Below are 25,125 nucleotides of genomic sequence, written 5' to 3' on the forward strand. Positions count from 1 at the left end.
GGTAAAATGAACAAAAGTTATGGGAGGTAAATCATACACCTATGGATGAGGACGGGGGGGGGGGGGGGGGGCATAAGGGGAGGGGGGGTGGAAAGGAGCTATGGGGGAAAAAAGAGGAACAATTGTAATAATCTGAACAATAAAGATTTATTAAATTAAAAAAAAAGATATGGGAGGTTTCTGTAGAATAGACAAATCAATAAATCATTCTGTAAAAAATTACTATGTGCCAGGTAGTTTAAAAACATTTAAACTACCATATCCTTCCAATAGCAATCCTTCCAATAATCTGGCAAGAAAGGTATTATTTTATCCTCTTTCATAGATGGGGAAACTATGTTTTGAAGAAGATAGTTAAATGACCAGTGCCCAGGCACCAAGCCAGAGAACGGTGGAGTCAGAATTCATACTTAATCATCTGATTCTAAACTTATGCTCTCATACTCTCTCCAATCTTTTGTGTTGACTCCTTAAGCAAACTTCACAGTGGATCTGCCTATAATTAGTGCCATCAAACCAAAGATGTACACCCATGTATTCTTTCTGGTCAGGTACGGTTTTAAACTTGTACAGCTTAAAAATAGCACAGGCTGCAAAACTAGAAAGTTGTCCTCATCCTTCCATTAACACACTCTCAGTAAGGAAGTCTGGAGAACTTTTCACCTGCTCGGAAAGCTTTCTCACTTCCTCTAGAATGGAGGCAACAGGCCGACTCCTCTCCCGGCCACGCGTGAAAGGAACAATGCAGTAGCTGCACATGTTGTCACAGCCTCTCATGATAGACCTGGAGGGGAAAGGACAGAAGTCAGTAACAGCAGCAAAATGTTTTGGTCCAACCCAAGGAGCAGGTCACAATTTCCTTGGTATTATCCTTTGGCTCTAAATTCTCTTGACAATGTACTCACTCTGGACCAATATGAGATCTAAGAAAAACTAAAGCAGACATTTTTTGATCTTTAAAAACTATGCTTTAGCCGAAACCGGTTTGGCTCAGTGGACAGAGCATCAGCCTGCGGACTGAAGGGTCCCAGGTTCGATTCCGGTCAAGGGCATGTACCTTGGTTGCGGGCACATCCCCAGAAGGTGGTGTGCAAGAGGCAGCTGATCGATGTTCCTCTCTCATCGATGTTTCTAACTATCTCTCTCCCTTCCTCTCTGTAAAAAAAACAATAAAATATATTTAAAAAAATAAAAACTATTCTTTAACCCCAGCATATAAACCAAACCATAACTGGTGGATATAGTGATTACCCTGAGGGACCAGTGGTGAAGGAATGGGTGAAGACATACCACACTTGGGCTTGCTACTGTTTATATTTACATATTGTTTGAACTTTCCACTTCTAGACCAGAAAAATAAATAAATACTATAAAGTGTATATAGGGAGCAGAGACATTGGATTTAAAACACAGGGGTCTGTAGCCCTGGCCAGGTAGCTCAGTTGGTTGGAGCATCATCCCGTACAACAAAAGATTGCAGGTTCAATCCCCAGTCAGGGCGAGTGTGAGAGGCAACCAATCAATGTTTCTCTCTCATGTCCATGTTTCTCTCCTCTCATTCTCAAAAAAAAAAAAAAAAATCAATAAAAACATATCCTTGGGTAAGGATTAAAAATAAAATAAAACACAGGGGTCTGCATTTCTCACATTCCTGGTCCAAATGCTAGGTATCTAAGTTAAGTCATTTTCTTTCATTTGCATCCTGTATAATGAAAGCCTCAATTTATTGTAAGGAAATAATTACTAGTATGTATCAAAGATGCTCATTGAAGAATTGTAAAATAAATGTTAGCGATTATTTTTATTAAGCATTCTAACTACAGAGTATTGTCTAGCCATTAAAATGAAAATGGTTGGTGAAATTTTTCTGCAAAAAATGATATAGTAAATATTTTAGGCTTTGCAGACCATACAATCTCTGCCACATACTCAATTCTGCTGTTGCAGTGGTGAAAGCAGCCGCACACCAAATGGGCACAGCTGTTATTTCAATAAAACTTTATTTACTAAACAGGCTGTAAGCCAATTTGCTAATCTTTGTTAGAGAAAATATAATGACATAAGAAATGTTCACCACTTTAAATAACAAAAGGTTATAAAACCGCCCGGCAGGCATGGCTCAGTGTTTGAGCATAGACCTATGAACCAGGTGGTCATGATTCGATTCCCAGTCAGGGCATATGCCTGGGTTTTGGGCTTGATCTCCAGTGTGGGGCATGCAGGAAGCAGCAATCAATGATTCTTTCTCATCATTGATGTTTCTATCTCTCTCTCCCTCTTCTTTCCTCTCTGAAATCAATAAAAATATTTTTTAAGTTATAAAACCAATTACACAAAGAGCCATTTTTTATAAACAAACACATAAACAAAGCATATACACATAAGCACAAAGGACAGGACAGCAATGATATACACCAAAATGATAATAATGTTTATCATTAGGTGGTAGAGGTAGAGTTAATTCTTACTTTCTTCTTTATGTTTTTCTATCTTTTCCACATTTTCTTCAACAAATATAAACCATTTTGTCAATTACCTTTTTTAACTTTAAAGATCAGGGAAGAGAAAAAAAGAATCAGGAAAGCCTATGTGATAAAATAGAAGTATAGAAGGGAGGGTAGGAAAGACCTCATTTTATGTATATGAATACATATGCGAAAAACACTTCTCGCTCTAGCTGGTTTGACTCAGTTGAAAGTCAGCCTGCAGACTGAAGGGTCCTGGGTAAGATTCTGGTCAAGAGCACATACCGGTTGTGGCTTGATCCCCAGCCCTGGTTGGGGCACATTCAGGAGGTAACCAATCGATGTGTCTCTCTCCCTCCTTTCCACTCTCTAAAAATCAATGCAAAAATATCCTCAGGTGAAGGTTTAAAAGACACACACACACACACACACACACACACACACACACACACTTCTCAAAGGATTATACAAGAAACAACTACCATGCCACCTCTGCGATGTGGCCTAGGAGACTGGGGATGACAGGTGTGAGGAAATCTTATACATCATTTTTTGTCTTTTGTACTGTGTGCATGCATTACATTTTTTTAATGATTCCATTAATTTTTTAGAGACAGAGAAAGGGAGAGGGAGAGAGAGAAACAAAGATTGGCTGCCTCCTGCCCACCTCCTACCGGGAATCAACCTTGCAACTTGGCATGTGCCCTGACCAGGAATTGAACCAGCGACCTCTTAGTGCATGGGATGACACTCAACCAATTGAGCAACACCAGCCAGAGCTTAATTTTTTTAATGTAATAACATTAACATGTCATTTTTATTTATTTTTTTATCCTCACCCGAGGATATTTTTCCATTGATTTTTTTTAGAAAGAGTGGAAGAGAGGGAACAATAGAGAGAAACATCCATGTGAGAGAAACACATTGATTGGTTGCTTCCTGCACAAGCCCCAACTAGGGCCTGTGCTGGAGAGGAGCCTGCAACCAAGGTACATGACCTTGACGGGAATCGAACCCGGGACCCTTGGGTCCACAGGCCGATGCTCTGTCCACTGAGCCAAACTGGCTAGGGCAACATGTTATTTTTAAAGTGAGAAAGAAGTTTACTCCGTCTCTTGGTCAGTGACTCACACAAAAGCAGAAGTGGCACTGGGGCTCGTCTGGACTGGCATGACATCAGCATAGGTCTCATCCAGAGAAAGCAGCACATTGGCAGCTTGCTGGCCTGACTCAGCAACAGTCAGCAGCCGAGGAAGGTCCCGATAGGCATCTGGACCAGCCAAAATATCCACCATTTTCTCCCTATTGAGGATCTCCTCCTTCAGTCTCTCAGCCATGCAACCTGGGAGGGAAAAGAAATAAGCACCTGTTCCCAAATTCATTGGGTCTCCTGGCTTCTCACTACACATTATCTCCAGCTGGGTTAGAGGCCAGGGCACAGACACTTCTCCAAGACTTCAGCATCATCCCTCCTATTTGCCCAAACACTTTCATAGCACTGGAACCTGCATCTTCCACAGGGAAAGGGCTCAAGAGCAATTCAATTAAATGCCCAGAAAAAAACTAAACCACCATTCAAACACCTTTCTAAACACTTCTTTTTTTCCATTGAAAATTACTTGTTGGTACAAATAAAATATTTTGCACCAGAAATTTATTTTTAAAAATAAAGCTTAGTCCAGTTGGCATGGCTCAGTGATTGAGCATTGAACTATGAACCAGCAGGTCACAGTTTGATTCCCAGTCAGGGCATATACCTGGGTTGCAGGCTCGATCCCCAGTGGGGGGCATGCAGGAGGCAGCTGATCAATGATTCTCTCTTATCATTGATGTTTCTATCTCTCTCTCCCTCTCCCTTCCTCTCTGAAATCAATAAAAAATATATTTTTTAAATGTTTTAAAAAATAAAGCTTAATATACATTTCTACACTTTTTACCCCTCTTCTTGCCCATAATACTTGCTACCGGTAAAACCTGTAAGAAATTAGTTAACCATCTATGCTGATATCTTCCATATGCTAAAAAACCATCGTTATTAATAAGACTATCAAATTAATAAAAAGTCAATTTTATTACAAACACCCTTTGAAAATACTTGTTTAAGAACTATTCTTCCCTGGCCGGTGTGGTTAAGTTGGTTGGACATCATCCCATGCACTGAAAAGGTTGCCAGTTCCATTCCCGGTCAGGGCACATGCCCAGGTTGCAGGCTCAATGCCCAGTAAGGGGCATGCAGGAGGCACCCGATGGATATTTCACTGTCACGTCGATGTTTCTCTCTCTCTTTCTCCCTCTCCCTTCCCCTCTCTCTAAAAATATTTTTTAATCTTTTAAAGAACTATTCTTGGTTGTACATTTAAAAAGGGTTAAAATGGTAAAATTTATGTTACATATTTTTACCATTTAAAAAAACCTCTTTGGGGGATTTCTAAAATTCCAATATTTACCCAGGGATTTCTATAATGAAGGAACTGAAATGGAACAAAACATTTCCACTAGCCCTTCCATCTTCCTATATCACTTAACACATTAATCTATGTAACAGAATATGCTCCAATTGTGTTTTGAACACAGTCTGTTTTAAGGCTGCATACATTAACTAAATTCTAGAAACAAGAGGGTACAGAACCTTTATTTTATTTTTTTTAATATATTTTACTGATTTTTTACAGAGAGGAAGGGAGAGGGATAGAGAGTTAGAAACATCAATGGGAGAGAAACATCGATCAGCTGCCTCCTGCACACCCCCCACTGGGGATGTGCCCGCAACCAAGGTATATGCCCTTGACTGGAATGGAACCTGGGACCCTTGAGTCCACAGGCCGACACACTATCCACTGAGCCAAACCGGTCGGGGCCAGAACCTTTATTTTTGAAATATGTTTCCAAGCTATCCAGATGAGAGCTGTCCAATAGAATTGCTAAGATGATAGAAATGTTCTTTACCTGTGCTGTTCAAACTGGTAGCCAGTGGCTACTGAGCAGTCACTATGTGGCTAGTGAGAATAAAGAAGTAAAATTTTAGTATTATTTAAGTTTGATTAAATTTAAATAACCACATGTGGCTACTGGCTATTGTATTGGTCAACACAGATCTAGATCTTCACTTGAGCATGCTTCAGGAGTCAAGATGAAATGTGCCTTCACTGTAAATTTATGCTTGCAGCTCCTCAGACTCCAAACCATCTCCTATCTGTAACTCTGTCACAATGAGCCACATTAGACTTCAGGAAGGATAGACAACTTTCTGATTATCTATTACTTCAAGGCATTATAAAAAGGAATTTTATAAGCTTTATCTCATTTAATCCTACAGCCTCTGACATTAAGTATAAGAGTTGCATGAGGTATGTAAGATTTCTTCACACACTGGATATCTGGCCTCTAAGAGAAACCCTAGAAAATAAAGCTACATGGAGCCCAAGTCTCAAAACCCACAAAATCTGCAAATTACCAGATACCTAGAATCCCAATCTTCAGAGGTACTCGGGAACGGAGCCGTTTTGTCTTCAGGACTTTAAGCTGATGTAAACGATTCCAGATGGTCTGTTCAGCCTTCTCCCTACAGAGATCAAGAGGTAGACCTAAACCTGCAAATAAACTACATAGCAATCTAAAAGAGTAGGACAATGGGAATAAAATAAAAACCTTCAACACTTTAAAGGAATACCTAACCTAAAGGTTTAGGGAGGGTAGGCAGGGAGCCAATTGAAGAAGCACCATTTGCTATAACATTCCCAGAATGACACCCTTCCTGCCCATCTCCAAATCCTGACAAGCCTTTAAGCCAAACTCAAAAACAATCTACTTCACAAAGCCTTCCCCAACGCTACTGTTGGAGAGTTTATCCTCCCTCCTTTTAACTACTCTATCACTTTAACTATATTTTCCTAGTACTTAGCGTTTATCCTTTCTATTTTTTTATTTTTTTACCTAGTGCTTTTCACCAGATGTTAGAGCTACTTATATATTTATCTTAGTTCCCATATGAGACTAAGCTCCTAGGCTCCATATGAAGGAAGAGTTCATTTCTGAATCTCCCAAAATACCTAATTCTGAGTCTTGTAGCAGAGACAACCCTCTGAACAAAAATGTTGGATTAATTAATTGATAGTACACCCAGTTGAGAAAACATTAAGAATAACATGTCTCGCCCTGGCCGGCTTGGCTCAGTGGACGGAGCATCAGCCTGCGGACTGAAGGGTCCCAGGTTCGATTCTGGTCAAGGGCACATGCCTGGGTTGTGGGCTCGATCCCCAGTAGGGGGTGTGCAGGAGGCAGCCGATCAATGATTCTCTGTCATCATTGATGTTTCTCTCTCTCTCTCTCCTTCTCCCTTCCTCTCTGAAATTAATAAAGAAATATATTTTTTAAAAAAAGAATAACATGTCTTGTACATAAAAACAAAGTATGAAAGATGAAATGTTCAACGCTAATGGATGCCACTCTCCTGTGTTCAGAAGAATTCTGTCCTCCAGCCACTAACTGCATCCTAACCCTTACGATGTGAACAACATCATAAACATGTGCCATTAGCTACAAGAAAAACCTTAGGAAAAGTTGGGTGACTCAGCACACTCTCAGTTTCCTCATCTAGACAATGAGTTTGATAACATCACCTAACCCATAGAGTTGTTGTGAGAATTAAATTACTTAGTGCATGTAGGGTATAGTGCTCAGCACAGGACCTGACAAACAGCACATGCTCAGCAAATGTCAACTAGCTCTATCATTACTGTCTCCAGTACATAAAATTGCAAAGCCATTGGCTCATCTCCACAGGTAGGACAGCCTGGCACTGTTAGCTCTGGCATCCTATATAATAAAAGGCTAATATGCAAATCAACCAAACTGTGGAACTACTGGTCGCCATGATGCACAGTGACCACAGGAGGCACACGTTCAATGCAGGAGCTGCCCCCTGGTGGTCAGTGCGCTCCCACAGGGGGAGTGCCACTCAGCCAGAAGCCCTGAGCCAGGCTCACAGCTGGCAAGCTCACAGCTGTGGCAGGAACCTCTCCCACCTCTGCGGTAGCACTAAGGGCTAAGGATATCTGACTGCCAACTTAGGCCCGCTCCCCACAGGGCGCAGGTCTAAGCCGTCAGTCAGACATCTCCCAAGGGCTCCCGGACTGCGAGAGGGCGCAGTCCAGGCTGAGGGACTCCCCCCAGAGTGCATGAATTTCATGCACCGGGCCTCTAGTTATTATATAAGATATATTCACTCTCTAGGTAAAGAACAAATTCCCACCTGATAGAGCAAGTGACAAGGAGGATCACATCAGCCTGAGTAAAGAGCAAGGGGAAAAAAGAAAATTATGAAATTAGCCTTGTAAAATCACTGCCCATGACCCTTTTTTTTCCCCTGCTTATAAACTTTTATGGAAAACACACTTTTAAGGAAATGTAAAAATCTGAGTACTTCATCATTAGTGAAAATGAACTACCATTAACAGATATACAGTTTCTGCTTTTGGTGATAAAAAAGGTTTGGAATTAGATAGTGGTCATGGTTGTACAACATTGTGAATATTATTAATGCCACTGCATTGTACATTTAGAAATAGTTAATGTATGAAAATGTCAATTCACTACATTATACACCTGAAACTATTATAATACTGCATGCCAACTATACTTTAAATTTTTTAAATGTTATCTGTTTAAAAAAAGAAAGAAAATGAACTACATAGTAATACCATGATAACAGAGCTTATTAAGAAGCCAAAATCTGCCCTAGCTAGTTTGGCTCCATGGATGGAGCGTCGGCCTGCGGACGCAAGGGTCCCAGGTTTGATTCTGGTCAAGGGCACATGCCTGGGTTGCGGGCTCAGTCCCCAGTGGGGGTCGTGCAGAAGGCAGCCAATCAGTGATTCCCTCTCATCATTGATGTTTCTATCTCTCTCTTCCTCTCCCTTCCTCTCTGAAATCAATAAAAATATATTTTTTTAAAAAGCTAAAATCTAGCAACTTCCAAAATGATAGGTTAAAGATTTGTCTGAAGTCCATGTGTTTTGACATGGGATTAGATCTTATTTTCCACATACTAGACAAATATCTTTTATTGTGGAAAAACATACATAACATTTACCATTTTAACCAGTTTTAAGTGTACAGTTCAGTAGCATTAAATACATCCACCTTGTTATGCAATTATCACCATCAACCTTCCAGAACTAAAACTCCGTACTCATTAAAAACTAATTCCCAACCCTGCCCCTGCAATCTATTTTTAACTTAGTTCCTTGCCTGAAAGTGAGCATCACCATAAAATTTTCAAAAATAATGAAACAAATGTTCATCTTAGTCCCATTCTACATACTTTACTCAAAAGAACTCACTCTCACCAGGCCATACCCTGTTCCTGAAACTGCATCTAAAAATTGGCACAAATGTACAGTTTAGCGTAGATCCGGAAACAGGGAAACAGACAATACGTGTACCTCTTGGAGATTACTGGTCCGCAGGTAGCCACTCTTCTGTAAGATGGACCAGGCTATCTCTGCATCATTCACATTCATCTGGCAGCCATAGGTCTCAAGGTAGACTGCAATGAGAGGGAGAGTCCATGGTAGGCAGACAAAAAGGGACCATATGTCTCAAAGGTCTCCTTCTCAAATGTCCCAGAAATATTTGACACAACTGGTTATCCACTAAGTCCCCTGTTGCCTCAATTCTAAGACACCATTAATTACCAGATGTAACACCAAATTAATGACAGCTTTTCAGAACAAAAGAAATACTACATTATATACACACACCAAATATAAGCCATGTCACTTAAAATATGGGGAAAACATGCACCTAAGCATCAGGAAATTTTATTTATACACACACACACACACACACACACACACACACACACACACACACACTAGAGGCCCGGTGCATGAAATTCGTGCACGGAGGGGGGGGCGTGTCCCTCAGCCCAGCCTGTAACCTCTCCAATCTGGGATCCCTCTCACAATCCAGGACTGCTTGCTCCCAACTGATCACCTGCCTGCCTTCCTGATTGCCCCTAACCGCTTCTGCCTGCCAGCCTGATCACCCCCTAACCACTCCACTGCCAGCCTGATTGATGCCTAACTGCTCCCCAGCCAGCCTGTTTGCCTCCAACTTCCCTCCTCTGCCGGCCTGGTCACCCCTAACTGCCCTCCCCTTGCAGGGTTGATTGCCTCCAACTGCCCTCCCTTGCAGGCCTGGTGCCTCCTAACTGCCCTCCCCTGCTGGCCATCTTGTGGTGGCCATCTTGTGTCCACATGGGGGCAGGATCTTTGACCACATGGGGGCGGCTATATTGTGTGTTGCAGTGATGGTCAATCTGCATATTACTCTTTTATTAGATCGGATAGAGGCCTGGTGCATGGGTGGGGGCTGACTGGTTTGCCCTGAAGGGTGGGGGTTCCCTTGGGTCGTGGGACGGCCTGAGAGAGGGGCCTGTGGTGGTTTGCAGGCTGGCCACGCCCCCTGGCAACCCAAGAGGAGGCCCTGGTATCTGGAATTTATTTACCTTCTACAATTGAAACTTTGTAGCCTGGAGCAAAGCCAAGCCTGCTGCTCGCTCCGCAGCCAGCAGCGATTTCTGTTGGAGTTAATTCACCTTCTATAATTGAAACTTTGTAGCCTTGAGTGGAGGCTTAGGCCGGCAACAGGATGGCTTCTTTTGTTACTGTGGAAACCCAAGCCTCCCTCCCGCTCTCAGTGGCTGTAGCCATCTTGGTTGGGTTTATTTGCATATTTGCTACTGATTGGCTGGTGGGTGTGGCTTGGCTGGTGGGCGTGGCTTAGGCTTAGCGAAGGTGTGGTCAATTTGCATATTACTCTATTATTAGGTAGGATTATTAGGTAGGATATGCCTAAGTGACCGTTCAACCAGTAGCTGTGATGCACACTGACCACCAGGGGGCAGACGCTCAACACACATGCATGGAAACATGGAACAGACTGATGAATCTCAGAGGGAAGCGGGGAGGGCAGAAAGAGATTAACCAAAGATCTAATATGAGACCCGGTACACGGATTCATGCACCGGTGGGGTCCCTCAGCCTGGCCTGCTGGGATCAGGCTGAAACCGGCAGTCTTGACATCCCCCAAGGGGTCCCAGATTGCAAGAGGGCACAGGCCAGGCCAAGGGACCCCACCAGTGCATGGGGGCCTCTAGTATGGTTATAAAAACAATCAGAAAAGCAGGGATTAGCTGACAACATTGATTATCAACCAAGAAGAAAAACAAATTTAAATCCACACGTAGCCCTGGCCAGGTAGTTCACTTGATAAGAGCATCATCCCAATATATCATGGTCAAGAATCAAGCAATGAATGCATAAATAAGTGGAACAACAACAAATAGATGTCTGAGAGACAGAGATGATAGATAGATAGATAGATGTAGATATAGATGAGACACATAGTATTATTTATAATATAAAAATTTGGAAGCAACCTAATGTCCAAGTATAGGGGACAGGTTGAGAAACTTCATGGTATAGAACAAATGTGATTATTTTGTACCAATTTTTAAAAATTTAATTATAAATAATGTAGTTTGGGGGGAAATGTTAAATGAAAACAAATTACAAATAACTTTCACCTTATGATTGCAACCAAATCTTTAAGAATTATAAAGGGAAATAGTTTTTTGAAACAGGGCAAGGGGGAAAAGGTCTGATTGTCCCTTAATTTCTCTTCAAACTTTTTTAAGGCATTTATCTGATTGCATAATGTTTCTAAGGAAACCTCTGCCTAAATATAAAGAGTGAATTTCTACAGCACCAATTGTGAAAGCTGCCTTATAACTTAAGACAACCTAAAAATTAGAACTGAAAGTACAGGATTTCCAAAGGTAACCAAAGAGAGGACTACCCAGGACTCTATGCCCCAGCTGTGTGCACCAACACTGTAAGTTCCTTCATATTAATGTTACTTGGTGGAGTTTAATGACTCCCTAACTTAGCAAGCCTTCCCACATTGTTAAACTTCCAAAGCCAGGTATGTAATAAAAGAACAGATAAGAATCAGGCCATGGATGCTGGAAAAGAGCAAAGCAGAAAGCCCAAAGAGAGACAAAAAATAAAACCAACCTTTTCTCTGCCTTCCTAAAAGTTCATCCACTGTGACATATGGGGGTGGGTCCACCACATCTGCAGAAGCCAGCTTCTCTTGAGGAACTGAAGCACTTCTTAAGAAATGCTGAAACGTTGGTCCAGTAGCCAGCCTGGAGCTGAAATCCTTCTGAGCTCCATCCTCCTGCTGCCCCTCTGGACTGGGACATGTGGTGCCGGAGAAACTGCTGTGTGCCCTGCAGGTCCGGAGCAGCAAGCAGGACACAGAGGCCAAGGGGCCCCACCCCAGACACCTCTGTGCTTGGAGGATACACTGTAAATGATGCATGGCACTAAAACAGCTCAAAGTCTGCAAAAAAAGTAACAGACATCATCAACATTTATTGAACACAATGTACAGGGCACTACTCTAAGTACCTCAAGTAGATGATACCTTTAACAATAGTATCCCTATTTTTACAGGTGAAAACACTGAGGCAGCTTGCTCAAAATCACACAAAGGAGTGCCAGAGATGAGATGCAAATCCAGGCAGTGTATTTTCAAAACAAAGGGGTGGTAGAGATGAGATGAGAAGCCCTGACAAAATAAAGTAGTACCTTGCACAGGAACAATTCGAAAGGCTTTAAGCATATTTACTCATTAAATCTTCACAGCAATCCTAAGCAACATAGGCAACCGACACTATAATGCCATTCAGAGATGAGAAAAGACACAAGAAAGGCTGAGGAACTTACCTAAGTTCCCACAGCCAGTAAGCAGCAGAGCTAGCCACCTTGCTACACTGTCTCCCAATACTGTGAAAACCACTTACTGAGGGTATCTTCCTTCGAGTTCCTTCCAAAGGAATATACCTAACATGGGGCACCATATGCCTGATCAATGACTCCTTCTACCCTCCATGAGTCTCAAATTATTGCCTTCAAACTTCCGACCCATGGCTGGTGGGATGGAAAATGGCACAACCTTTACAATGTGCCATTTTCCATCAAATTAGACACACACAAACCTTTTGACCAAGCAGTTCCATTCCTAGATATTTATCCTACAGATATACTCTTACACAGACAAAATGACCTACTTATAAGGATACTTGTTGCAGTAGTGTTTCTAACATTAAAAGAATGAAAGATATCTAAATATCATCAATAGGGGACTAGTTAAGTAAGTCATGGTATATCCATACAATGGAATAAGATGGAACAGTCAGAAAATGAGGCTGAATCTATACATGGCAAAAGCAAGGAAGCAGCCCTGGCCTGTGTGGTTCAGTTGGTGGGAGTGTTGCCCAGAAAGGTTGTGGGTTCAATTCCTGGTCAGGGCACATACCGAGGTTTTGGGTTTGGTCCCTGGTCAGGGTGTGTATGGGAGGCAACCAATCAATGTTTCACTCTCACATCGATGTTTCTCTCTTTTCTCTCCCTCTCTCTCTCTAAAAAAAATCAATTTAAAAAAATGAAAAAAAGCACCCAGCCAGCATGGCTCAGTGGCTGAGCATTGACCTATGAACCCAGGAGGTCAGGGTTTGATTCTGGTCAGGGCACATGCCTGGGTTGTGGGCTGGATCCCCAGTGGGGGCATGCAGAAGGCAGCCAATCAATGATTCTATCATTGACTAGAGGCCCGATGCACGAAATTCGTGCAAGAGTAGCCTTCCTTCCCCCAGCTGCTAGCAACAGGCTTCCCTCCTGCTGCCCGCAGGCACCCGGGACCCAGGCTTCCCTCGCAGCCGCCCCCCCCCCCACCCCGCCCCATCCGGAAGGACATCAGTCTAATTAGCATATTACACTTTTATTATTATAGATGTTTCTATCTCTCTCTTCCTCTCTGAAATCAATAAAAATATATATTTTTTAAAAAAAACAAACGAAAAAAGCAAGGAAGCAAAGTGCTAGAAACTACCTACAGTATGCTATACTTGAATCTGGGGGAAAGAAAGTGGGAACATTAAGGTGCATGTTTGTAAGTATACACAGTATCTCTAGAATGCATAAGATACAGTAACTGCCTCCCAGGAATAAACCCAGATGATTCAAAATACAAGATTTGGAGACATACTTTCCACCACATATTCTTAATGGACTGCCTCACTCCATCCATACCAGCTATCTTTATACTGATCTTCACTAGTTTTCTAGGCTTTTACACATGCTGTTCTCTCTGGCTGGTATGTCTTCTCTCTACTGCCTTGGCCAACTCCTATGATACTTTTAAGGTCTCTGCTCCCTCCTGAAAGCCTGTCCTGGCCACCCCGCCTCCCAAAAATCTAGGTTGGGGTCCTCCTCTAGGTCCCCAAGGCTTCCTCATAACTCTCTTTCACAGGAGTCATTACACTTTGCTATTACTTACTACTTACACTTTGCCATCTCTTATAAGCTGGAAGGTACCTGAAAGCAGGAAAACAATCTCATTCATATTTACATCAGGCGCTGTACATGTAAAATGAGCAGATGTGGCCTGTCACCTCTCCAAGCTGATCACCTGCTGTATATGCTACCGGTACCTTAGGCAGGAACAGTGCTAACCTACTTTCAAGTGTCAGAGAACAGCAGACTTTTAGTGTGAGCCTTAAAGTCACCAATTTCTGCCCCTTACTTGTGTGACCTTGGGCAAGTCAAATTCCTGCGTCTGAGCTGTAAAAGAAGAATTAATAGTACCTACCTCCCAGAGATGATGTGAGCATTAAAGGAGATTTTAAAAACCCAGCTTGGCACACGGTAAGTGTTCAGTAACTTCACATCTGCAGCCCACATCCCCTCTCATAGTGGGTATAGAGCCGTGGTCGGCAAACTGCGGCTCGCGAGCCACATGCGGCTCTTTGGCCCCTTGAGTGTGGCTCTTCCACAAAATACCACGGCCTGGGCGAGTCTATTTTGAAGAAGTAGCATTAGAAGAAGTTTAAGTTTAAAAAATTTGGCTCTCAAAAGAAATTTCAATCGTTGTGCTGTTGATATTTGGCTCTGTTGACTAATGAGTTTGCCGACCACTGCTCTGGGAGCTTCCATTTCTTCATGTGTGAAACAGGGGTAACAGAACTACCTCTCTGTCTATTGTAAGGATCAAATGTGATACTACAAATAAAATGATTGCATAGCACAATATGGGGCTCAGAAATTAATTGGTAGTCGGCAAAAATCATGAGACAACAGCCTCGACTCAGTATATATGAACATAAACAATAAAGCATCCCAAACATTTTATTGGGTGGTTACAATAGACAGGTCCTAATATCATCCCCACTTCACAGGTGACAAAGCTAAGGATCTGGGTGAAGAAGGGTGACCTGCCTAAGGTCACAACGAGTAGGCAGCGGTACTGGGGTGTGAACCCCAACAGTCTGACACCAGGGTCTGCACCGTGACCAGCAAGCCATCCTCCCCCCGAACACCGCAAATTTCGGAGCCTCCGCAGCCCCTCCTGCCACCGCGCGGGTGCGCAGCACACCTTCACCCCGCGCGCCGCTCACCTCCCGCAACTAGAGTGTCCAGCGTCCAGAGAACTTCCGCCGGACTCAAACAGCTGCCGGCGCACGCGCGACTTCCGTTCCGACGCGACTTCCGTCCGGATGGTTCCAACGGAAGTGCCTCCTCCGAAAGGTCCGGGTGGGTGCAGGCTCCTTGCTTTGAAAAACCTCCACCACTCACTCTGTGAACCTTACGACACCCAGTAGCCGGCCTGCGGCAACTGAGCGCTTGAAATGTGGTAAATGCGAGTTAAATGGGCTCTAAATGTTGAACAAAGAATGCAAAATGTCTCCTCTTTTTATAGATATGTATGTTTTTATTGATTTCAGAGAGACGAAGGGAGAGAGAGAAACATCACTGATGGGAGAGAATCGTTGATGGGCTGCTTCCAGCAAGCCCCCCAACTGGGGATCGAGCCCGCTACCCGACCTGTGCCCGAAGGGGAAATCAACCGTGACCTACTGATCCAACCAGAGCAATACCTGCCAGGCTCTTTTTACTTTTTAATGTGGCTACTGGGAATTTTTAAATTACATAGGTGGCTCACATTCTATTTCTGTTGCACATCGCTGCGCTATAGGTTAAAATTCCGGATTCAAGTCTCCAGTCTGCACCCCAGCTGGAGTTACAGATCCATACATAGTTCAGCTAAGTGGTACCTGTCTAATGGCCATCTCTAATGCAGAACTCTTCATTTTCACACACACATCCTTACCCAAAACCTGTTCCTGCCCAATCTGACCATCTCAGTGAATGACCCAAGCATCCTCCCAATTGCACTAGGAGAAACTGAAGAGTCATTTTTGTTTCCTTTCCCTCAATCCGTCATCAAGTCCTCCTGTCAGCTCTAACTCCAAAATGTCTCAAATCTGTCTACTTCCCATTTTTCTATTCTGCCCTTGCCCTTGTTTCCTACAGACTATTTCCCACACAGAGCCTAAGATGGTTTATTTGTTTGTTTTGTTAACTCAGATCACATCACTCCTAGGCTGAAAACTCAAGGTGGCTTGCAATAAAGTCAGGTTTCCTGTTGTGTCCTAGGAATTGCATGGTCTGGCCTCTGCTTACTTTTACTTCTCCAACCACTTCTTACTACTTCTAGCATGTTCTGTCTAGTTGACTAAACTGCAGCTACATAACTTTATTTCTTCAATATCCCAAGTACATGTTTATCTCAGAGCTTTTGTGCTTACTATTCTCTTTCTGGAATGTTCTCCTGAATTGTTTAATGGCTGTCTCCTTCTAATCCTTCATGTATCAACTTGAATATAATTTCTTCAGAGAGGCCTTCTCTAACCACCCCATATACACTGTTCCTGTCACTATCACATCATTTTCTTCACAATACTTGTCAATATGCAAAATAATAGTGTTTTTTGGGGGGGAGAGGGGAGTTTGTTTGTTTTTTAGTTGTCTTTGCCTATTCCCAGACTTTTAGCTCCTTGAGAGCAGGGACACATTCTGTCTTGTTCACTGTAGTATCCTCAGGCTCTAGTCCAGAGTCTGGTTCATAGAAGGGCTTAATAAATATTTGTTGAATGAATAAATGATTGTTTTATGTCTTCACTTGGGTTCCCCAGAAGCAGACCGTGAGACACAGATTTGAATGCATATAGGTGATCTCAGGAAACAGTGATGAGTAGTCAGGGAATGAGACAGGGTAGGGGAGACAGCCAAAGCCAATCTGACCCCAAAGCACTATTCTTAGTAATTCAAAAGTCAGACTGGTTGGGTTCCTATTGAGGCTCTGATGCTTACCATTATAGCCATGGCCAAGTTAGTTATCCCTACTGACTCCCAGTTTCATTGCCTATAAAGGCTGCTGTGTGGAGAATACACTGCATTGGGAGTGGGAGTGGGAGTGGGAACAAATCAGGAGAGCATTTAGGGAGCTGTGCAGTTGTCCAGAGTGTGGAGTCCTGGACCAGTGTGGTGACTGGGTGTAGTGAGGATGATGGAAACAAACCTGGATTTCAGGAGTCTGAGCATACTGCAAAAACTTTACATGAGGTGGGGTGGGCATTGGGTGGAGGGCCCAAAAAGGGAGAAAATTGGAGACATCTGTAATACTGTCAACAATAAAATAAAAATATTTTTAAAGTTTACACTGTGTCCTTAGATGATTGCTGGGTGCCAATTCGATCAAATATACAAAGGCAAACACAAGCCAAAAAAATTGTATTATGGTTCTTGTTTTTTACTGTGGTTCTCCAGATAATTTAAGATGTGATCGAGTCATTTGGGGGAATTATCAGCACCATGAAAGTTCAAAATTTCAGAATTCCTCCTGAAAAACTCTTAAACTCTAGAGACAAGTTCCTGGACACCCTGGGATCTAAAGATTCCCAGTGGAGAAATATTCAGGTTTACTGTCAAATTTTGTACTGCACTTGGTCAGGGGGAAGCCCCATCATGGTGGCAGCACCTACATCCTAATAGAAGTTATGTTGAGGGGATTAGCCTCCCACCCACCACAGAGAGGGAAGAAAACATTCCTTCTTCTTCCCTGGTGAGCCCCAAGCATAGAGCCTGTCCTTCCAGGCATAGCAATTCCCATATTATTTCACTATGGCCCTCCCCCTTTATTCTCAGTCTTCTTGTCTTCTTAGAATCACAGAAGAGAAAAATTCTAGAACAGAAAAAAGCCACTTTTAGAGCTTCCAATGCAGAAGTCAGGGAGGATTTGAACCCAGGTCTCCTGGCCTCTTAGAACTGTGCTCTTTCAAGTCTGGACCTTCTGCTAGCAGTCCCATGGGAAGGTGTCACCTTCTCCCTTTGTGGCCAGAGCAGGAGGCAGCTGGTCAGAGGATGTTAGAGCTACTCTTTACCAGCTCTAATTGCCCCTGGGGCAAAGCTGGCAGTATGAGGGGTGTTCTCTGGTGCCTATTATTCTGTCCCCCCACCACCACCACCACCACTACACACACACACACACACACACACACACACACACACACACACACACACCATTCCCAACATCTCTATTATCCTTCCCCCCACACATACTAACCCATATGGGGGCGAGGGACCATTGCCCACCATCACTCCCATCACTCCCCACATTCCAACCCCAAGGGTCCACTTTCAGTAGCCATGTTGTGGAGTCTTGTACAGTGTTGTGCCTTGAGCAGTGAAGGTGATGAAAACAAATCCTTCACCAGGTGTTTGGGAGTGCCATGTTCCATCCCACCTTGGGATCTGTCACCTGGGATACTATTACCCCCTCCACCTGACTAACTCCTACAAGTTGATGATCGTTCTAATTGCTACTGGGCAATTACTCCTCCCCCCTGATGTTAGGCTCAGCCACATGACTTGTTTTGGCCAATGAAGTAAGAGTAGATATAATGCAGACAGAGGCAGAGGATGTAAATGTGCTTGTGCAATGTACTTGTCTTTGAACTCCAGTGACTTGCCATGAGAAAAGCCTGCCCTGAGAGCTTATGCCCTGCATCCTGGGCTCCAAAAGGAATGAACATAGAATAGACCTGAGTCCAACCCACAGCCTGGACCAAAACCACCCAGCCAAACCCAGCTCCTAATAGTCAAACTGCAGTCGACGCGCAGCCTCAAAAGCATGAAAACAAATGCCTGTTGCCATGGCCACTGAGATTGGGTTGTTTTCTTCCACAGCATTATTGCAGTAGTAGCTGATCTTTAGCATGCTCCTTCAGATGGACATCAGCTTCAGGTCTCCTGAAACCTACTCTATCCCCCAAGCAGGTCAGATCCCCACTGGCCTCTCTGCTAGCTCCCTGTGTCTGCCCAATCTGAGTTACACATTTGATTATGAGAGCTTCTGCTGACTTACTTTCCCCTGCACATGGGGACCTGTCAGTCTGGCTACCAGGAAAGCAGCTCCTGGCCCCACGGACAAGAACAAAGTGGGTGAGCACTCGATATTTCCTGAATGAAGAGTGGATTAACAGTCTGACCGTTGTGGGTCAGTGCTTTAGTGAGAGGTCACCGGTTCAATTTCTGGTCAGGGCAAATGCCCGGGTTTCAGGCTTGATCCCCAGTATGGGGCATGCAGGAGACAGACAATCGATGTTTCTATCTCTCTATCCCTTTCCCTTCCTCTCTCTCTCTCTAAAATCAATAAAAACATTTTTTTTAAAGATCGATAGGCAGATGGGAGGATGATGGGCAAGGCTGGAGTATCTCTGCATTTGCCTGCATTTCCCCAAATTTCTAGAACCAGCTCTGTTTCTGGCTTGTTATATGACTTAATGTGGACCTCAGTTTCCTCTTGTAGAGGTTTGACTAGAACTGCTCAGCCTAATACAATAGCCTCTAGACATATGTGACTATTGAGCACTTGATATGCAGCTAGTGTGAATGAGGAACTGAATTTAAGTAAATTTTAATAAAAAAACTGATAGGAACAAGTTAGATATGTGAATCTACTTTTTTAAACTAAATTTTATGAAATCTAAATACAAATTAAGTATTTCCTATGAGAATTTGGCATCTAAATAGAGATGTGTGTGCCCTAGCCGGTTTGGCTCAGTGGATAGAGCATTGGCCTGCAGACCGAAGGATCCCAGGTTTGATTCCAGCTAAGGGCATGTACCTCGGTTGCAGGGTCCTCCCGGCCTGGGCCCTGGTTGGGTCTCGTGTAGGAGGCAACCAATCGATGTGCTTCTCTCATATCGATATTTCTCTCTGTCTTTCCCTCTCTCTTTTACTCTTTCTAAAAATCAATGGGAAAATATCCTTGGGTAAGGATCAAATAAATAAATAAATGTATAGGTGTAAAATATACACCAGATTTCAAAGACTTAATATGAGGGAAAATCGTAAAACACTTCATTAATAAATTTTTACATTATGTGTTGAAATGATAATATTTTAGACCTATTGGGTTAAATTAAATATATTATTACATTTATTTTCATCTTTTTTTTTTTTTTACTTTTTTTTAGTACTAGAAAATTTGCAATTACATGTATGGCTTACATTATGTTTTTAATGGATTGTGCAGGGCCAGAAAGTCTCTAAGGTGAACAAGAGCTTGAAGTCAAAAAGACCTACATTGAAAATTCAAGCTCAGACATTTCATAGCTGTATGACTTTGGGCAAGTCACTCCCGCCATCTGAGTCCCAGTTTCCTTACTTGTAAAATAGAGATCGCTGTGTTTACCACAAAGATGTGTGATGAGGATCTGGGGAGGAAATATATGTACATTGTCTGGCAGACAGCAGCCACTTTTTAAATGTAAGGTTTTATTACTGTTGTCACTGTGATTTTTTGGACAATGCAAGCAAGTAGGTTGTTAAAATCATGGCAAACTCATATCCAGCCAGCACAGTACAGCTTCCAAAGAATGTTCCACTAAGCAGTTCCAAGTGTCCTCCCTTCTGCAGGAAAGGGGCCTGCGACTCTCTATGATGATGTTGAAATAGGTCCACAAAGTCACTGACATTCTTTTCTTCAACAGGTGGAAACTATCCTGGCCGTAGCTCATCGTCCAGGATAGAGCATCGTCCCAATACACCAAGGTTCAATCCCAGGTCAGGGCACATACAAGAATCAATTAATGTATGCATGAATAAGTGGAACAACAAATCAATGTTTCTCTCTCTCTCTCTCTCCCTCTCTCTCTCTCTCTCTCTCTCTCCCTCCCTCCCTCCAGCTCGCCCGCCCTCCTCGCTCTCCTCTCTCTCTCTCTCTCAAACCAATCAATTAAAAGGTGGAAATTAATTCCCCTCCCCTTGAGTGTGGGCTGGGCTTACTGACTCACTGCTAATGAATAGAATAAAGCAAAAGTGACATTCAAGACTGGATCATAAGAGGCACTGTGGATTCCTCTTGGCTCTCCCTTCTGTGTCACTCACTCTGGTGGAAGCCAGCTGTCATGAGCATATTTAAGCAGCCCTATGATTAGGTCCATGTGGTGAGGAACTGGAGTTTCCTGCCAACAGCAATGAGTGAGCAATATCGGAAACAGACCCTCTAGCCCCAGTCAAGCCTGCAGATAAATGTAGCCCAGCCAACATCATGACTATAACTTCATGGTAGAACCTGAGACAAGAACAACCCATCTTAACTCCTCTCAAATTCCTAAATCAAAGAACCTGAAAGATAATAAATGTTTATTGTTTTAAGTGCTAAATTTGTTATGCAACAATAGAAAACAAATATACTTTCTTTGACCCTGTGGTTAAAGGCCTGCTTTTCTCCCAGGAAAGGGGCCCCAGTCTTGGGTCTGGTCCTTCTTGGGAGTTTGGGGACCACCATAGGACCCAAAGATCAAGGCACAAACCACAGACACTAGGTCAGGCTGCCTATGTGCTCACAGGTTGTTTATTTGTCCAAGAATAAGGAGGAAAGAGAAGATGAAGGGGGAAACCACATGCTCCAAGGTGGTGGAGCTGAGGGTAGAAATGAACAGAAAGGCTCCTCTTTCTCTTGCTTCAGACTCCAGGGAACTCCAGCTTCAGATGGGGCCTCTGGGGGTGGCTCTGGGGCCTCTAGGAGGCTTGGCAGTTGCTGGCTGGGGTCAGGATCCCCACAGGGGCAGTCCCAGGCTTGGAATGGCTTCTGTGTACACAAAATATCTCTCTGCAAAGGCACTGGTGGGGAGATGGGGCAGGGGCAACAGGGAAACTACCCCATCACTGCAGGATCCACTATCCTGAATCTGAGTCCCAATCCCCAAGACTATCCCAGCCTCCTCAGGGGATGGGTCTCTCTGCACCCTTGTTCCTTTCCTCTCCTTTCCCTCAGCCCAGTGTTGAGCAGGCAGTCAGTGGAGGGCCAGGTCAGGCCATGGGGTGGACACCTCCTCCTTGGGGCTAGTGCATCTGGCGACCTCTAGGCCAAGAGCCCTAGGCGGGTGACTTTGGCCGAGAGGAAGGAGTGGATGATGAAGACCATGGTTTTGGGGCACGAATGCAGGTCCAGCTGCTGCAGGATAGGATGGAGAGAAGGGTCAGGAACTCCATCTAGCCTGGCCTCCAGGAGACCATAGCCCCCCTCCCCCTGCACTCACAATCTCTCCTTCAGCACCCCCGAAGTCCAGGAACAGGAGACTGGCACCATCATCCGAGGACATCTGCAGCTTCTCAAAGGGCTGTTGGAGCAGCACAGCTTGGGCCGCACCTGGCTCAGCTGCCCACAGTGTGAAGCCCTTGTCAATGTGCACAGAGAGGTTGCAGGGACGGCCGTTCCACGTGCAGGCTGCAGGGAGGGCACATGGGCATGGGGAGGGTGTATGGAATGGGCAGAGCTGGCCATCAGAGACCACAAGCCTACCTCCAACCCCAACTGGCAGCTCCAAAAGTGGGACTTGAATACCACCAGTGATGGGAGGCTCACTACTTGTCATGCCATCTGTATACCCACCCCACACAGAGATATCCCTACCCTAAAATAAGAAAGGTGGGTCCTAGCCAGTTTGGCTCAGTGGACAGAGCATCGGCCTGCGGACTGAAAGGTCCTGGGTTCGATTCCAGTCAAGGGCACATGCCTAGGTTGCAGGCTCGACCCCCAGTGGGGGGCATGCAGGAGGCAGCCGATCAATGATTCTCTCATCATTGATGTTTCTCTTTCTCTCCCTCTCCCTTCCTCTCGGAAGGAAGGAAGGAAGGAAGGAAGGAAGGAAGGAAGGAAGGAAGGAAGGAAGGAAGGAAGGAAGGAAGGACCACAGAAAAATTATACCCCACTTCTAGTCCCACTTCCAGTAGCACCAAAAGTGGAAAGGGGGAGTTTAAACTCTGCATGGACAGGAGGCTCACTTCCTAAAAAGGCATCAGCAGACCCACCAACATGGCCCTTGGAGACCTTAGAAACCTGTAGAATTGCCCAGTTAAATGTGAATTTCAGGTAAACAATGGATAATTTGGACATTCTTATACTTAAAAAAATATTTGTTTATCTATAATTCAAATTTAAGTGTGTATCCTGTATTTTATTCTGGCAACCCTATTCCAAATACCATCTCGCAAGTTCTCATCAGCACAATGGCAAAGCCTCGGGCAAGAAAAACCTCGGGGAAAAGTCTCAACTACCGACCAGGGTACCTGCATGCCCAAAGCAGAGGGCCCTCAAAGACCCCAAACCCTATGTTCTACCACCCCTCTCCCCAAGCACCCTAAAGAAAGAAGCTTGAGCCCTGGCCAGTGTTCTCAGTGGTTACAGCATTGGCCTCAAACACCAAAGGTTCCACACCCAGCCCCCGTCAGGGTATGTGCAGAAGGCAACCAATCAACGTGTGTCTCTCACACCAATCTCTCTCTCTCTCTCTCTCTCTCTCTCTCTCTCTCTCTCTCTCCCTTCCACCCCCACCCCCCACCTTCCACAGTCCACTCTCTAAAAAAAAAATCAATGGAAGAAATATCCTCGGGTGAGGATTAACAAACGAACAAAAATAAAGAAGCGAACTTGAGTATCTCTGGGGATAAGAGACTCATTACCAAAGTGGCCCTCTCAGACCAACCTACCCACCTGTAGACACCTCCTGCACACCCTCAGCGGCCCGGTGACAGCCATCCACTAGCTGGCGGGTCCAGACAGCCAGCTCCTGTGGTGACTCCACGCTGAACAGGTGAGTGTCCACACCATGGCGTGTGCCCGTGCGCAGGGCAAAGGAGAGCTCTGCATCGTAGGGCACCGATCCCTTGGAAGGGCCTGAGTGCACCAGCCTGGGGCACAGAGTGGGGAGGGCGGAGGGCTAAGCATGAGGCCTCAGGCAGCAGGGAAATAGTTCTTGGCCAAGGGGCAAGTGCTGGGAAAGGACGCTGTGACTCCTTCACCACCTAATGGGGACAGGACTTCCAGACCAGCACTGACTGACTTATAGGAGGTCATCTTCTGCCACCCTCCTCCGTGCTCTCTCAGCTCCAGCTACACCAGTGTCTTCAAACACACCAAAGCATACTCCTGCCTCAGCACCTTTGCACATGCTGTTCCCACTGCCGAGTACATTCTTCCCTGATTATCTACATTGTTCATCCCTCACTTCCTTCAGACCTTTACTCAAATGTCATCTCCTCTGAGAAGCCCTCCCTGACCTCCCTATAGAACACAGTACCCTGCCACTCACGAGCCTTACTACTTATTTCTTATTTGTTTCCATTGGTTTTTTATTGTCCTTTTCACTAGAATATCACCTAGGGTACAAATTTTTAACTAATTTTTCACCACTATATTCCCAGCCACTAAAACAATGCCTGTCATATAATAAACATCTGTGGCCTGAATTAATGAGTCACTGGTTAGGTCAGCAATCCATGACCTGTTTATCCCTAGTAGGCAGCAGGCTTCTGACACACGGGCCAGAGCCAAGTCCAGGGTGACAAGGGCCCAAAACCTACTTGACTCCCACGTGCTGTGTAATCTTGAGCAGCTCACTGCCCCTCTCTGGGCAACAGACTTCAGAGTTCTGGGCTGTAGCCCTCTTCGCTCCTCACTCTATACCCTCTCTCTTGTAGCTTCAGATTCCCCTTGGAGCTTCTAGTGATACCTAGTCCCCCACTTTTCAGCCCTGAGCTACAGACCCACAAGTCCCCAAGCTTCCTACCCAAGGTTCCTACCCATTCCCCACACACTCTGGACGCAACTTAGCCTCTTGCTCCAATCCCCTCCCTTTATATTCCTACCCCTAGTCCCACTGTCTGCTCAGACACAAGCTCCCAGCCTCCCGTTCATCTGAACACCTCCCTCACCCTCCCCATCTGGCAAGTACTAAGCAGGGTTAATTTTACCACCCATGTGTTTTTCAATGCAAATGTGGCCTTTCTTCTCCATCTGCTGCCTCTACCCACTACCTCTCCTGTAGGACTGCAGCAGCCTTCCAGCTCCCGTCCTGCCTCTCAGGTGTATTTTCCACCTGACAGCTACAGGGGTTCTTTTAAAACACAACCCGCATCACCTCACTCCCAGGCTAAAACTCTTCAACTCTGCCACAACTCCTGTGACAAAGCTAACATTTCTTACTGGCAACAGAGGCTCTGCAAAATCAGGCCCTGCCAACTCTCTCTCATTTCTCTCCATTCCCTGCATAGATTCTCCACACTGGTTATATATAGCACACTCATAACTCCACGAACACACTAGAGCCCTTATGCTTCTGTACATTTGACTATGTTGTTCTCTAGGAGATGCTCTTCCCCTTTCTTCAACAGCAAATGTC

At 44.4% G+C, this 25,125-nt stretch overlaps 2 protein-coding genes across 2 annotated transcripts in view; both read right to left on the reverse strand.

Moving 5' to 3' along the window:
- The window catches only part of CDK5RAP1 (CDK5 regulatory subunit associated protein 1), a 36,288-nt gene extending 21,259 nt beyond the window's left edge, over positions 1-15,029 (reverse strand). The window contains exons 1-7 of the mRNA XM_028157935.2: positions 14,992-15,029; positions 11,546-11,876; positions 8,909-9,012; positions 7,717-7,751; positions 5,927-6,027; positions 3,597-3,807; positions 664-784 (exon numbers count right to left, since the gene is read on the reverse strand). Of these exons, the coding sequence (XP_028013736.2) occupies positions 664-784; positions 3,597-3,807; positions 5,927-6,027; positions 7,717-7,751; positions 8,909-9,012; positions 11,546-11,855 (882 nt within the window). The 5' untranslated portion in view covers positions 11,856-11,876; positions 14,992-15,029. The remainder of the gene's footprint in view (positions 1-663; positions 785-3,596; positions 3,808-5,926; positions 6,028-7,716; positions 7,752-8,908; positions 9,013-11,545; positions 11,877-14,991) is intronic.
- Positions 15,030-21,278: 6,249 nt separating this feature from the next.
- Positions 21,279-25,125, reverse strand: part of SNTA1 (syntrophin alpha 1) — a 29,837-nt gene continuing 25,990 nt past the window's right edge. Inside the window, exons 6-8 of the mRNA XM_008149731.3 lie at positions 23,439-23,635; positions 21,985-22,172; positions 21,279-21,899 (exon numbers count right to left, since the gene is read on the reverse strand). Coding sequence (XP_008147953.2) covers positions 21,807-21,899; positions 21,985-22,172; positions 23,439-23,635 — 478 coding nt within the window. The 3' untranslated portion in view covers positions 21,279-21,806. The remainder of the gene's footprint in view (positions 21,900-21,984; positions 22,173-23,438; positions 23,636-25,125) is intronic.

The sequence above is a fragment of the Eptesicus fuscus genome, chromosome 12 (assembly GCF_027574615.1).
Source record: "Eptesicus fuscus isolate TK198812 chromosome 12, DD_ASM_mEF_20220401, whole genome shotgun sequence".
Taxonomy (NCBI): domain Eukaryota; kingdom Metazoa; phylum Chordata; class Mammalia; order Chiroptera; family Vespertilionidae; genus Eptesicus; species Eptesicus fuscus.